General features: G+C 37.0%; 1 protein-coding gene across 2 annotated transcripts in view; it reads left to right on the top strand.

Annotated features, from left to right (window-relative positions):
* The window catches only part of USP6NL (USP6 N-terminal like), a 155,877-nt gene that overhangs the window by 100,949 nt on the left and 40,322 nt on the right, over positions 1-14,606 (top strand). For both annotated transcript variants that reach the window (XM_025397674.1, XM_025397675.1), the window contains 2 exons: positions 480-560; positions 8,605-8,712. In XM_025397674.1, the coding sequence (XP_025253459.1) occupies positions 480-560; positions 8,605-8,712 (189 nt within the window). The remainder of the gene's footprint in view (positions 1-479; positions 561-8,604; positions 8,713-14,606) is intronic.

The following is a 14,606-nucleotide window of genomic DNA, read 5'->3' as shown; positions in this document are numbered from 1 at the left end:
TTTTTGAGGCGGAGTCTCGCTCTGTCGCCCAGGCTGGAGTGCAGTGGCCCGATCTCGGCTCACTGCAAGCTCCGCCTCCCGGGTTCCCGCCATTCTCCTGCCTCAGCCTCCCGAGTAGCTGGGACTACAGGCGCCGCCACCACGCCCGGCTAATTTTTTGTATTTTTAGTAGAGACGGGGTTTCACTGTGTTAGCCAGGATGGTCTCGATCTCCTGACCTCATGATCCGCCCGTCTCGGCCTCCCAAAGTGCTGGGATTACAGGCTTGAGCCACCGCGCCCGGCCCCTCCTATTAATCTTAACTTTAGCTATGGACTAGTATTGATACAGTTCTGAGATTATCCAACTTTTTAAAAGTTAGATAGGGTATCTGCTAATATAGCATAACTTTTTAGTTCTTTTTTTAGCAGCATTTTCTTTGAAGTTTTTTATAATTTATAAGAAACGAACAATAACAATGAATTTCAATTTCATTTTAGCAAAAGCACCTGGAGATTGAAAGAACTACCAAATGGCTGAAAATGCTGAAAGGATGGGAAAAATACAAGAACACTGAAAAGGTAATTTAAAATAATGTTATTTCCATACGAAACTATATAAACTCAATGTGGATTTTCCTAGTAGAAGTTCTTCTTTAATTATAAGAGTATTACATTCATATTTGGTTTTGAAATTTTGATTTAGCAGTATGCCTCAAATTAGGAGTTTTTATATTGTAAATAACATAATACCCGATTCAAATTGGTTTCAACATTTAAGAGTGTGTATTGGGTGGTTCAGAGGTGGGATGGGTTTCAGGAGTGATTTAATTCAGCTGCTTATGGAAGTTGCCTGTGCCATAGTTTCTTCCATCTCTTCTCTGCCTTCTGCACTGTTTGCTCCATCTTGAGGTTGGCTTCCCTTTGAGGTCAGAATCACTGGAGCAGTTCCAGGCTTTATATCCACAGGTCATACTGCTCAGAAAGAGAGAGGGTTGGCCTCTGGAAGCATTCCCTCAAGTAGGAGCAATCTTCTTTTTCAAAAGCTTCTAGCAAACCTCCCTTTTAATCTTTCTGCCTTGCATTGAGTTTGTGCTAAGTTAATTAGAGAAAATTACTGACATATATTAATATCACCAGGCGTCTCATCAGAAAAGTCTTTAAACAATGGGAAGATGTCAAGCTCCTGGGGGTGGAAGTTTTCCAAAGCTGTCAGTTTTATTTGAAAGGTCAGGTATCATCAGTGGCAGTAAATACTCTATCAGTTCTTCAAGTGACAGGCTCATTTAAGATATTTTTGAGAAAATGCCTGCCAAATACCCAATGCTGAGTGACAGTTGCTTAGTTATTCTTTCAAGTAATAACAGTGTTTTGTGAAAATGTTCATGATTCAAACAATTTCATCGTAAGCACTTTTTCTTGAGACAGTCATTGCACTTGGTTGTGCAGCACAGAGCTCCGTATGCACCTCCCGTGTCATCACTCCTCGTTATGTTAATGAGACCTCCATCAAAGGTTGATATTTAATCAAGTTAACACTTTTTACTGCATCATCGAGGGCATTCTTAATTTAAAATGATTTTTTAAAACATGGAGTGAGGAATCACTGATTCTACAGTACAGCATTACTGCTGCCTTCATTTGTGCCAAGAGCTGGCAGTTTTTACCACCATAGCTTTTCTATGATCAGTGCAAAAGTTTCACCATAACTTTTTTATGATCATGCAAAAGCCAGCAAGGTAAAAAGAAATAGTTTTATTATGAAAATCGTTTTTATTTCATGGGCCATATTTTAAGAACACTGACATCTAAGCCTCAGTTTCCTCATCTGCAGAATGGAGATAATAGTGTCCCATTTCAAAGCGACAAAGATTTCATGATTTAATGCATGTAAAGCACTTAGCATTGTATCTTACATAGAATAAGCATTCAGTAAATGTTAACTACCCCTATTAATTTATCGAAGGAAGGGCTGAATAATAAAAACATTTTAAAGGAAAAAAAGAAATCTTAGTCCTGCCAACAAAACACAACTGAGTTAACTGTTGGGATTTTTGTCCATTTCCTCACACTTTTTTCAGTGTAATCCTTTCTTTTCCTTTTTGTATAGGTACAAATTATCTTATGTCAACATTTGCCAATAAGAATTCCAGGGAGCATGAGTTTCTTGGGTTCTGCTAGTTCAACAGAAGCAGTAGTATAGCCTGATGGTGAAGAGGCAGATTCTAGAGGCAGACTATCACAGGTCAAACCCCAGCCCTCTACTTCCTAGCCACGTGACATTAGGAAAGGCATTTAACTTTTTTCTGCTGTACTACCTACCCCATTAGGCTTGTTGTGAGGATTAAATAAGTTAGTTTATGTAGAGCATAGAATAGTGCCAGGCACTTAGTATGCAGTCAGTATGTGTTGCTTATTATTAAATGAGGAAAGGGCTCTCTGGTTAAATAAAGTTGGGAAAACCTGAGCTAAACAAAATTAAGCAAGATTTCTTTCTTTACTGTAGGATTATTTGGTCTTTAATATGAGGTATGAATTTTTAATAGGGATCTTAAATCACATGAAACTTAACCGTGGGAATCTTTTTGACATGGGTATCTTACAGAGCTAATGAGCCTTTTCTTTTTGAGCATACTAAATATCCTTAGTCAGGCTCTTATATTACTTTATTTTCATCAGGAGTGAGTTCATTTGGGGTTGTTGATTTTATTAACTGGCTGTTATTAGCATAAGGTTTGAACTCAGGATGTTTCTAAGGACTGGGTTCAAAGTAGAATATTAGTTACAACATCTGTTCTCTTGTTTAATATTTTGCAGTCTCACATTGGCCTACATTTGACAACTACTTTACATCTTTGTGAAAAGATTGCTCAAGTGGTAATTACAGGGTAGATTTCAATGCATTGCACCTATCCTTTAATCTCACATTCATTCTAATAAAATATTTGTAGAATTATATGGCTTTATGTTCTTCTCTGGTATACATATGCCTATGAAAGTATGTAAGCCTCTCTAAAAATGAGCAGTTCTACTGGGCAGAATTCTGCTGTCAGCAATTCTGACAGCAACTCTGGCTAATGCAGTTCCCATTAAGAGAGATTTTAGCAGTGCCATTTCTTTGAAGTATAATTTGGAAGCACTCTCCCATAACTATAATGCTAGAATGATTTGGTGATATATATGGCCCAATTTGGTGTGAAACAGAATGAACCTTCTAAAAGAATTACTGCTTTCAATTCACACCTAGTTTTAAATTGCATTCAAGTAAAAAAACTAGCATTTTTTTTCTTGTCTTTCAAGGAGAAGTGTGTTTTCTCTCCACAGATTACTTACTTTTATAGTAGTAATACAGAGAAATTCTAAAAACATTTGAAATAAAAATATAGCTCTGGTAGGGAATATTTGGATTTTTAGAACCCAAGCTTTAATGGAAAAAAAAAAAATTCCATTAAGATTGTTTATGTTGCCTCTGTTCTCACAGTGACTGCCTCCCTATGTACAGTAGTATTGTATTGTTAATTTTTGTTTGTTTGTTTTTTTGTTTTTTTGTTTTTTTTTTGTTTTTGAGAGACAGGGTCTCTGTTGCCCGGGCTGGGGTGCAGTTGCACAATTACAGTTCTCTGCAGCCTGCAGCTCCTGGGCTTAAGTGATTGTCCTACCTCAGCCTCCCAAGTAGCTGGGACCATAGGCAAGCACCACCATGCCTGCTAATTGAAAAAAAAAATGTTGTTTGTTTGTTTGTTTTGTGGAGACAGGGTCTTGCTGTGTTGCTCAGGCTGATCTCAAATTCCTGGCGTCAAATGTTTATCCTGCCTCAGCCTCCAAAAGCATTGGGATTACAGGCAGGAGCCACTGTGCCCAGCCTGTATTTTAAAAATACAGTCTATGAAGTGAAGTTATCTCTGTTAAGTGGAGACCATTATGATTTAACTGGTCATGATATACTTGAAATGGAGGCATAATGCTTAGAAATAAATTTCTTAAGGTTACACAGCTTGTTAGCAACAAGCAAAAGAATGTCCAGACTTAGAACTTATTTAACATCTTTTATGCCAGCTTTCCCTTTTGGTGTCTGTCAGGGAAGTAGAATGTAGTTAACACAGTAGGGCCTTGTGGATGGTTTAAAACTTTTTTAGATGCAGATTTGGGAGACTTGTTGCTGTTTGAAGGCAGAAACAAAGGAGCCAGTGGAGTGGGGATGATTAGAGAAAATGGAGAGGCAGTAAAAGGCATAAGCAGCTCGAGTGAGCCTCTGTTTCATGGTGCACACTCGCACAAAACTCAGCTAGAATTGCTGGGCTGAAAAGTTTACTCACTGGCAGTCATAATGATGTGGATTGCACACTTGTCACTGAATCACCAAGGTTTAGAAAAAGGTACTGAAAACATTAGTCATTTGTTGGAATTTTTTTTTAAGTTGATAGATTTTTAAACGTTTCTGGGGGACTACTGTAGACTTTTTAAAGATTTTATGTATCATATCTATGAAATAAATTTGTAGAAGAATCTTAAAGGTAATACTTTTCAAATTGGAATACTGAAATGTTGTTACAATTCAATATGTAGAAGTTCTTTATCATGGTTGTTAAGAGTATGGATTCTGAAGTCAGACTCAGACTGAATTTGAGTTCTTGTGACGCAGTTTCTTTTGAGCTAGTTACCTAACCTTTCTATGTCTTAATTTTTTCATTTGTGAAATGGATATGTTAATAATAGCACCTACCTCTTTAGGGATGCAGTAATATTACAATGAATAAATTAATTTAGAAACACATAGCATAGTGTCAGCTCATAATAAATAAAGTGTTCTTTAACTATTGTTATTATTACTGTTGGACTCATCATTATCCACATCCCTGCTCCCACCCCCACTTTTCCCTTCCTGGCACATTCTTATTCAGTAATGAGTTTATTGTCATTTTGTCTAAAGGAAATCCTTTCCACCTCTCACAGGATTAGTTCCTCCTTTCTTCCGTTATCTCTAAGATAGGCTCAGGATGACAGTGCCTGTGTTGGACCCATAAGAAGTGATCATCACAGCAGATTCATGGCGCTCACCCCAGCAACTTTGTCCCTAACCTTTTTCTAGTTCTCTCTTAGAATTGTATGTATCCTTTTGTAGAAGGGCTAGCCACTCCCTGATAGCTTCTCTTGCAGATCCAGACAGTGTGATGCCCACCATTCTTCTTTGAACACTGGCTCACTGGGGAGTCTGTCTCTACCACCACCTCCCCCGTCAGCACTGTTAGCAGTTCATGCATGTGACTGTATTTTATGATAAAGGATTCTCTGTTTAAGTTAAAATTATCAGCTTATGTATTTCTCTTCCCACCACACTGTGAGCTCCACAGATCTTTTTCATGTTTGTAGCCACAGGACCTCATAAGCGTTGGCCACAAAGCAGGCATTCATTGTAAGTATCATTTTAGAATGAATGAATGATGTTCGTTTATGAGTTGAGGACAACCAGCTATCACTTTTTACTGATAAATTCTGCCACTTTAATAAAGCGGTAATTTTTAGAAGACAGTGTGATTTGGCAGAAAGTCCCCGAATTTGTAATAAGATGGAACTTTTTGATCTAGGGCAGATACTTTTCTTCTGTATCTTGTTTTACTTCCATTGTAAGTGGAACCCGTGCACTGAACCTACATTATGGGGCTGATGTGGAGAAGATGAAATGCTGCTCTGTAGTTGAAGGATTATCAACAACTGTAAACTGGACTACTGTTCTGGGGAATAAGCAGATTTCATCCAAACTGTTGTGTTTGGATGTAATTCCTACTTTGTTTTATAAAGTTTCTAAAACTTCTATGATAGTTGAAAATTTGTGAAGAAAGATGTGTAACTGTAATAAGTTAGTAATAGTACAAGTATTTGAAAAACAATCAGCATAATTAGAAAATTTTTATTTTAGGGTCTTATAATTTCTTTTTCTGCTATATGTGATTTTGTGTACATATTTTGTTTTGTCACCTCCTACTGCTTGGATTCCAAAGACATCGTTTTTATATTCCTTTTAAGTTTTTGGTGTAATTATATTATCATTATTTTAGTGCTTTCTGCTCTTGGGCTTTCTTAACACTTTCCTGTTCGCTATTCCATGTATTTCAGTTAGTCCAGTGGGGCAAAACCATGTACCATGTACACAGGGAGATGGTCTTTGTTCCATGTGCCGTGGACACAGGGAGATGGTCTTTGTTCCATGTGCCATGGACATTGGGAGATGGTCCTTGTTTTTTTATGAACTGTAAAATCAGTCATCTTTTATAACATCTTGTGCTTACTTTTGGGCAAGTTATTTAACCTCTTTGTGATTCACTTTCTCCATCGGTAAAATTGAGTTGTTGGTATAATTAAAGTTATACAATTGTTGGTATAATTAAATGAGGTAAATATCCATAAATAGCTTAAAGGGAAGGGATAAAATAAAAGTTTAACTAATTAAATAGTTTCTTATTTAAATGGTTGTTAAATAGTTTCTAATAGTTGTTAAATAGTTTCTTAAAATAGTTTCTTGTGCATGGTAAATGCCCAGTAAAAGTTTGGGTTAATTGTTGCCATGGGTGATGATAATGACACTGTATCAGTGTTTTTTCTTAACCTTTCCCATATGTGCCTGATTTTTAATTTTAGCTCTGTAATAGTATAGGGACCATTAATTTTTTATTTCTACCCCCAAATTTCCTACTTTTTAATGTAACCACATCTGTTTGATGGAGTTTTTTCCCTAAATCTAGATTTAACTTTAGGATAAATGGTGGACAGTAACTTACGTACAATTATTGAGTACACAATTGAGCAATAGCAACAAAATAATGTCTGAAGGCTTTTCAAGTAATATAGCTTAAGAAGTGTCAGAGCTCTTATGTTACTCATTAAAAATGTCATTTTACTTGTTTGGTCATATTACGCTTTCCTATTAAAATTTTACTTTTAGCATTTGCAGTGATTTCTACACTTTCTGATACTCAAATCAGTTGCCTGTGGTATGACATCTTTACTCTAGAAATTTAGAAGATAATTTGAAGTGACTTTTTGTGGATGATATTACTTTAAAATCACAGTTTACTATAATTGTGAAGTGGTATAGATCATAAACTTCCTTTGGGAAAACAAGTCTTAAATTCACTTGTTTTTAACCACACTCAGTTTGCAATTAATGGTTGTAAATGTCGAGCAGAGGCAAATGTTGCAAGTCTAGTTTTATCATCAGCATGAAGCCTTCCTGTACATACTCCTCCAGTTAAAGTGATCGCCTGGGATTAAAATTTATATGACTGTAGTCACTATCTGCTGAAATTTCAAATTCAAAGCATACTATATTTATACCAAAAGAACAAAACAAATTTTATAAGTCATTATTTGAATCAACTTTACAGTATTCACTGTTTTTTAATAAAAGTTGTTCGACTTGGTCACTCACCTTCAACCACATGATTGAAGTTTCTTAAAGCTGCCTTATGACTTAGATTTAAAAAAATCTAAGTAGTGTAATAGAAGTTAAAGCCTTGTGTACGGTTATTGCAGCTCTTCAATATCTCAGTTATTAGAACTGGCATCTTATTTTCTGAACCATAACATTCAACTATATTATGGTGATAATAAGAGTACCAGTTTTTACCTGAAGGGCTTCTGCTATAATTTATTTAGTTACTTCCCTGTTTGGACATCTATTTTTAAGTTTCAAAGTGTTATGTACAACATTGTGATGGCCGTAATAGGTTTTATGTTATTCTGAGTAATTAGACTTGAGGAAAAAATTAATTACAAGAAGATGGAGAGGTATATTGAACTTAAGAATCTTAGGGCAATAGCAGTAGACTTTCAAGGATGGAGGGAGTTGATGATACTGTTGTTTTATGCCTAATTTCATTCAAAAGTGGTGTCTTTGTGGAGATTTATCGTTTTTGTCTTATCAGATAGCATCAGTGTCATTTAAGAAAAAGAAAAAGGTTTTCCTGAAGAAATAGCAAGAACTGAAAAGAGGAGAGAAAAGGAGAAAGGGCAGCCGGCGGGGGTGGAGGGGTGGGTGGGGAATGAGAGTGTCTGAGAGAGAGAGAACACTGAAGATTGCCGATAGGATTAACTGAGGTTTCAGATAGATGAGGAGAAGCTTGGTATCTTCTAGAGAGACCAGTGAGAAGGTGGTAGGAAAGAGATTAGGAGTTAGACAGCACTCTACATTCCATGAGGACATTTTGGGGACAAGGCAACCCTTTTGCTGTTTGGAGCATCTTTTAGGTGTGTGGGATAAAAGGAAGAAAGTGTGTAAGAAGTTAATTATACCATCAGGGAATGTGTAAATCAGATGTTCACACCTTTAAAAAGAGCACTGACTGCTTTCGTGCCACTTAAGGGACACTTCCGTAATGGCCTGAACATGCTCATGCATTGGGCATTCTTAACAATTTCTTGTTATACTCTCTCCTTCTTTGTCTGTGTCTCCCTGTTAGAATCTTAAAAACAGATGACAGTATCTCAGTGTGCCATGTTGAAATGTATTAATTAATTGCCATAGATGCTTTGGAAATACAATGCTAACAAATATCAGCAAGATTGACTATAGAGACTAGTCTAAGTTTTTGTCAGTTTGTAACCTTCAGTTTCTTTTTCTTCTAATAAGTTTCATAGGCGAATTTACAAAGGAATACCACTCCAGCTCAGAGGTGAAGTCTGGGCCCTCCTTCTTGAGATCCCTAAAATGAAAGAAGAAACAAGGGACCTGTATAGTGTGAGTAGCTAAAGCTAACTTGTTATTTTGAAATTAAAAAGTAAAATCCATTTCTTTTAGCATTCAAGGTGACAGGAGATATTCATATGATCACTTAAAATTATATTAAAACTATATTGCATTGGAGGTTTTGGAGGTCTATTTGTTTTCTGGATTGCAGAATACTTCTTAAATTTTAAATAGATACTTAAGTAAAAATGTTATTGTTTGTATCAATAAGTATCAAGTGCTTTTCAAATACATAAATCAATTAAAGTAATTAAATAATCAATGTTGGGACATGGTTGCATGGAAGGTGGACTAACACCTAATTATAGCTGCTTGTTTGCCACATGGTGTTAATGAAGTGATTTGCGGCATCACTTTGAGAGTTCGTGGGAAACAGCAACAGAGTTCAGTTTAACCAACACCTGCCGTGTACGATTCTTTTCTTCTAGCATGAAAAAAAGATGACTTTGCCCCAAGATTATTAGGGTATCTCTAGGTTTTATTATTGATTAATAAAAAGTTAAACTTTTGAGTAATAACTTTTTTCTTAAATTAGGTAATGCATTAAATGTTATCTCCTTGTCATCTCGCAGCTATACCCTTTCTGAACCTAAATTTTCTGTTAACCTTTTTGAAAGGAGTAAGAGATTTACATCTAAGAATCTTAGACCCATAGATTTTGAAATATGTTCCTTAGAAAATATGTACAAAAAAATTAATATGGAATAAATGGGAAAAAATAAAAATTGCTATCTTTTTGGGAGGGTCAACACTTTTTTTTTTCTTCAACTTTTATTTTAAGTTCAGGGGTACTCCTGTGCGGGACTTGCAGATTTGTTACATAGATAAATGTGTGCCATGGTGGTTTGCTGCATAGATCATCCCATCACCTAGGTATTAAGCCTTAGCACCCACTGGCTATTCTTCCTGATGCTCTTCCCTCCCACCACCACCCCTCGCTGACAGGCCCCACTGTGTTTTGTTCCTCCTCATGTGCCCCTGTAGTCTCATCATTCAGCTCCCATTTATAAGCGAGAACATGCAGTATCTGGTTTTCTGTTCTTGTGTTGGTTTGCTGAGGATAATGGCTTCCAACTCCATTCATGTCCTGGCAAAGGACATGATCTTGTTCCTTTTTATGGCTGCGTAGTATTCCATGATGTCTATGTACCACATTTTCTTTATTCAGTCTATCTGTCTATCATTGATGGGCATTTAGATTGATTCCATGTCTTTGCTATTGTAAATAGTGAATGTATGCGTGCATGTATCTTTATAACAGAATGATTTATATTCCTGTGGGTAGGTATCCAGTAATGAGATTGCTGAGTCAAATGATATTTCTGCCTCTAGGTCTTTGAGGAATCGTCACACTGTCTCCATAATGGGTGAACTAATTTATGCTCCCACCAACAGTGTTAAAGCATTCCTTTTTTTCTGCAACCTTGCCAGTATCTGTTGTTTTTTGACTTTTGAATAATCGCCATCAAAGATGGTATCTTGTGGTTTTGATTTGCATTTCTCTAATCAGTGTTGTTGAGTTTTGTTTCATATGTTTGTTGGCCTCATGTATGTCTTCCTTTGAGAAGCATCTGTTCATGTCCTTTGCCCTCTTTTTTAATGGTATTTTTTTTTCTTGTAAATTTGTTTAAGTTCCCTGTAGACTTTGGATATTAGACTTGTCAGATGGATAGACTGCAAAAATTGTCTTCCATTCTGTAGGCTGTCTGTTCACTCTGATGATAGTTTCTTTTGCTGTGCAGAAGTGCTTTAGTTTAATTAGATCCTATTTGACAATTTTTGCTTTTGTTGCAATTGCTTTTGGTGTTTTCGTCATGAAAACTTTGCCTGTGCCTATGTCCTGAAAGGTATTGCCTAGATTTTCTTCTAGAGTTTTTATAGTTTTGGGTTTTACATTTAAGTCTTTAATCCATCTTGAGTTAATTTTTGTATATAGTATAAGGAAGGGGATCCAGTTTCAGTTTTCTGCATATGGCTAGCCAATTAATCCCAGCACCATTTGTTAAATAGGGAGTCCTTTCCCCATTGCTCGTTTTTGTCAAGTTTGTCAAAGATGAGATGGTTGTAGGTGTGTGGTCTTATATTTGAGTTCTCTGTTCTGTTCCATTGGTCTGTGTGTCTGTTCTTATACCAGTACCATGCTGTTTTGGTTATTGTAGCCTTGTAGTAAAGTTTGAAGTCAGGTAGTGTGATGCCTCCAGCTTTGTTCTTTTTCCTTAGGATTGTCTTGACTTTTCGGGCTTTTTTGTTATTGTTCCATATGAATTAAAATATATATCTTTTAATTATATTAAGAATGTCAGTGGTAGTTTAATAGGAATAGCATTGAATCTATAAATTACTCTAGGCAGTATGGCCATTTTCACTATATTGATTCTTCTTATCCATGAGCATGGAATGTGTTTCTCCTTTTGTTTGTTCCTCTCTGATTTCTTTGAGCAGTGGTTTGTAGTTCTCCTTGAAGAGGTCCTTAACTTGCTTGTTAACTGTATTCCTAGGTATTTTACTCTTTTTGTAGCAATTGTGAATGGGAATCCATTCATGATTTGGCTCTCTGCTTGCCTGTTGTTGGGATATAGGAATGCTAGTGGTTTTTGCGCACTGATTTTTATATCCTGAGACTTTGCTGAAGTTGCTTATCATCTAAAGAAGCTTTTGGGGGATCTCAAGTTAACAACCTAACATCTCAACTAAAAGAACTAGAGAATCAAGAGCAAACAAACCCCAAAGCTAGCAGAAGACAAGAAATAACCAAGATCAGAGCTGAATTGAACAAGACAGAGACATGAAAAACTCTTCAAAAAATCAATGAATCCAGGAGCTGGTTTGTTGAAAAAATTAATAAAATAGACCACTAGCTAGACTAATAAAGAAGAAAAGAGAGAATAATCAAATACAATCGAAATGATAAGGAAGATATCACCACTGACCCCACAGAAATACAAACAACCACCAGAGAATATTAGAAACACCTCTGTGCACATAAACTAGAAGATCTAGAAGAAATGGATATATCCTTGGATACATACATCCTCCCAAGACTGAACTAGGAAGAAATTGAATCTCTGAATAGGCAAATAATGAGTTCTGAAATTGAGATAGTAATAACTAGCCTACGAACCAGTAAAAGCCCAGGACCAGATGGATGCACAGCTGAATTCTACCAGAGGTACAAAGAAGAGCTGGTACCATTTCTACTAAAACTATTCTAAAAAATGAAAAAGGAGGGATTCCTCCTTGACTTATTCTATGAGGCCAGCATCATCCAATACCAAAACCTGGCATCGATACAACCAACAAAGAAAACTTCAGGCCAATATACTTGATCAATGCAAATCCAGCAGCACATCAAAAAGCTTAGTTACCACAGTCCAATTGGCTTCATCCTCGGGATGCAAGATTGGTTCAACATACATACATGAATCAATAAATGTGATTCATCACATAAACAGAACTAGAGACAAAAATCACTTGATTATCTCAATAGATGCAGAAAAGGCCTTTGATAAAATTCAACATCCCTTCATGTTAAAAACTCTCAATAAACTCGACATTAAAGGAACATACCTCAAAATATATGACAGACCCACAGCCGATATCATACTGAATGGGCAAAAGCTGGAAGCATTCCCCTTGAAAACTGGCACAAGACAAGGATCTTCTGGAACATCCTCTGGAAGTTCTGACCAGGGCAATCAGGCAAGAGAAAGAAATTAAGGACATTCAAGTAGGAAGAGAGGAAGTTAAATTACCTTTGTTTGCAGATAACATGATCCTGTATCCAGAAATAAAAATTATTTATGGTTTAAACCTAAAGCCTATTCTAAAAGGTGCTTTGGTGCTCTTGTGATTTTTTTTTTCCTTTATATATATGTGTGTGTGTGTGTGTATGCATTTATGTGTGTGTGCGCATTTATATGTGTGTGTGTGTGTGTGTGTGTGTGTGTGTATGCATTCAGGTAAAATTTCATCCAGATGACAAGGAAACCTACTGGATAATTTAAATAGTTAATTCATTTTAAATTTAGCCATTCAGACCCTACACAGAGTTTATATTTCAGGATTTTAGAGTTCCCAATTATTTTAGACTGTTGATTAGCTATTTGCTCTTAGTGTCATAGTTTTACAGTGTTCAAAATGATGTCTGAAGCCAGCTGCCTCTTCCTGAGACCACTCATACTTCTCCACTAGAACCTCAAAAAGGCCCCCAAGGTTTCAGCTTCGTGATATGTTTAAGGTCACCATTTTTGGTGAAAAATTCCTTGGAATATTTTCCTGCCACAATGAGCTTGCGAGGCACCTTCCCCAGAAGTTCTATGGCTTCACAGATTTCTTACTGCCCACGTTGGAGCTGATCCCTGAGAAGAGAGCCACTGCCGCCGAGTGTCTTCAGCACCCTTGGCTTAACTCCTAAGCCCCTGCCCACCACCCACAGCAGAGATCACACACTGACCCTCCGCCCTTCCCCTCCAAGCATTTTCCTCTTCCCTTTTCAGGGTGAAGCTCTTCCTTCAAGAGTTTCTAGATCTTGTTTTTTTTTAATCCAACATGTTCATTTGGGTTTGCTTACTTGACCCTGTGGAGATCCCCACAGCCATTGGGCATCCTAGGTGAATTTGGCCTTGGTTGGGCTCTGCCAAAGACTAATGGACTAAAATGTGAAACAGCCTCTTGCCCTGTACCTTTCCTTCCCATTAGGACATCCTTTAAATTATAAGCATCCTTTCTGAAAAGAACTATGAAGGTGTATGAGCCCATCCTTTTATTCATTGACTCTTAAGAGCCAAATTTTCTAGTGCATATCCTGTTGCCAGCATAAGGATGAGGAGGGGAAAGGGTGTTAATTCTATGTACAGCAGAGACATTAAACTTGCTGTGTCCAGGCTGGAAAAAAAAAAAGATGTCTGAGAGAACATAATATGAAATATAACCCCAGCACCTACTACAGTGTACCTAGCATATGGTAGGTGCTTTGTTAGTATTTGTTTAAATAATGAAAGTAGAAAATGAAAGAAAAAGCAATTTACATGTTGTATTCATTTCCTAGGGCTGCTGTAACCAAGTACCGCAAACTAAGTAGCTTAAAACAACAGAACTGTCTCTCTCACAGTTCTCAAGGACAGAAGTCCAAAATTAAGGTGTCAGCAGGACAACACTTTCTCTCAGGGCTCTAGGGAGGCATCCTTCCTGGCCTCTTCCAGCCTCCAGTGGTAGCCTGACATCCTTAGTGCATCTTGGCATCACTCCGTCCCTGTCTTCCTTATCACCTGGCCGTCCTCCCTTCTATGAATGTGTGTCTGTCTTTCCTGATAGGAACAATAGTTATTGCATGTAGGGTCCACCCTCATCCAGGATGACCTCATCTTAACTTGATTACCCCGGCAGAGGCCCTATTTCCAGATGAGGTCACATTCACAGGTTCTTGGTGGACATGAGTTTTGGAGGGACACTATTCAACCCAGCTTGCCTGCTAATAGGACTCTAGTTTTCATGTTATATTTTAGACTTTTTCTATGTAGAGTAAAATTATCAGATGGCCAGTTAATATGAGAGAACCATTTAGTAAAAACTGACAGCAACTACAACAAAAGAATGACTTGCCTGTCAGTTCCTTCAAGCCTATAATTTTCAACATTCATCAATATTATTTTTACTATTTGAGTTTCCCCCAGCATCATTATTTAGCCAACTTTTTTTTCCTTTTTCATCCACTCTTTCTCTCTCTCTCCATACATCCTCCATGAACTGGAACTTCAGTAGGAATAAAACTACGACTTTCTCTTAATCTGCCGAGCCTTTTCTCAGATGGGTGAAATTATTTGGACCCAGCATATTATAAGCATTCAGTCCTTCAAGTTCCCCTGGTGGCCTGTTTGTCCTTTCTT

Source organism: Theropithecus gelada, chromosome 9 (genome assembly GCF_003255815.1).
Source record: "Theropithecus gelada isolate Dixy chromosome 9, Tgel_1.0, whole genome shotgun sequence".
Taxonomy (NCBI): Eukaryota; Metazoa; Chordata; class Mammalia; order Primates; family Cercopithecidae; genus Theropithecus; species Theropithecus gelada.
Note: the sequence above shows the minus strand (reverse complement) of the source record. Positions and strands in the feature narration are given on the sequence as shown.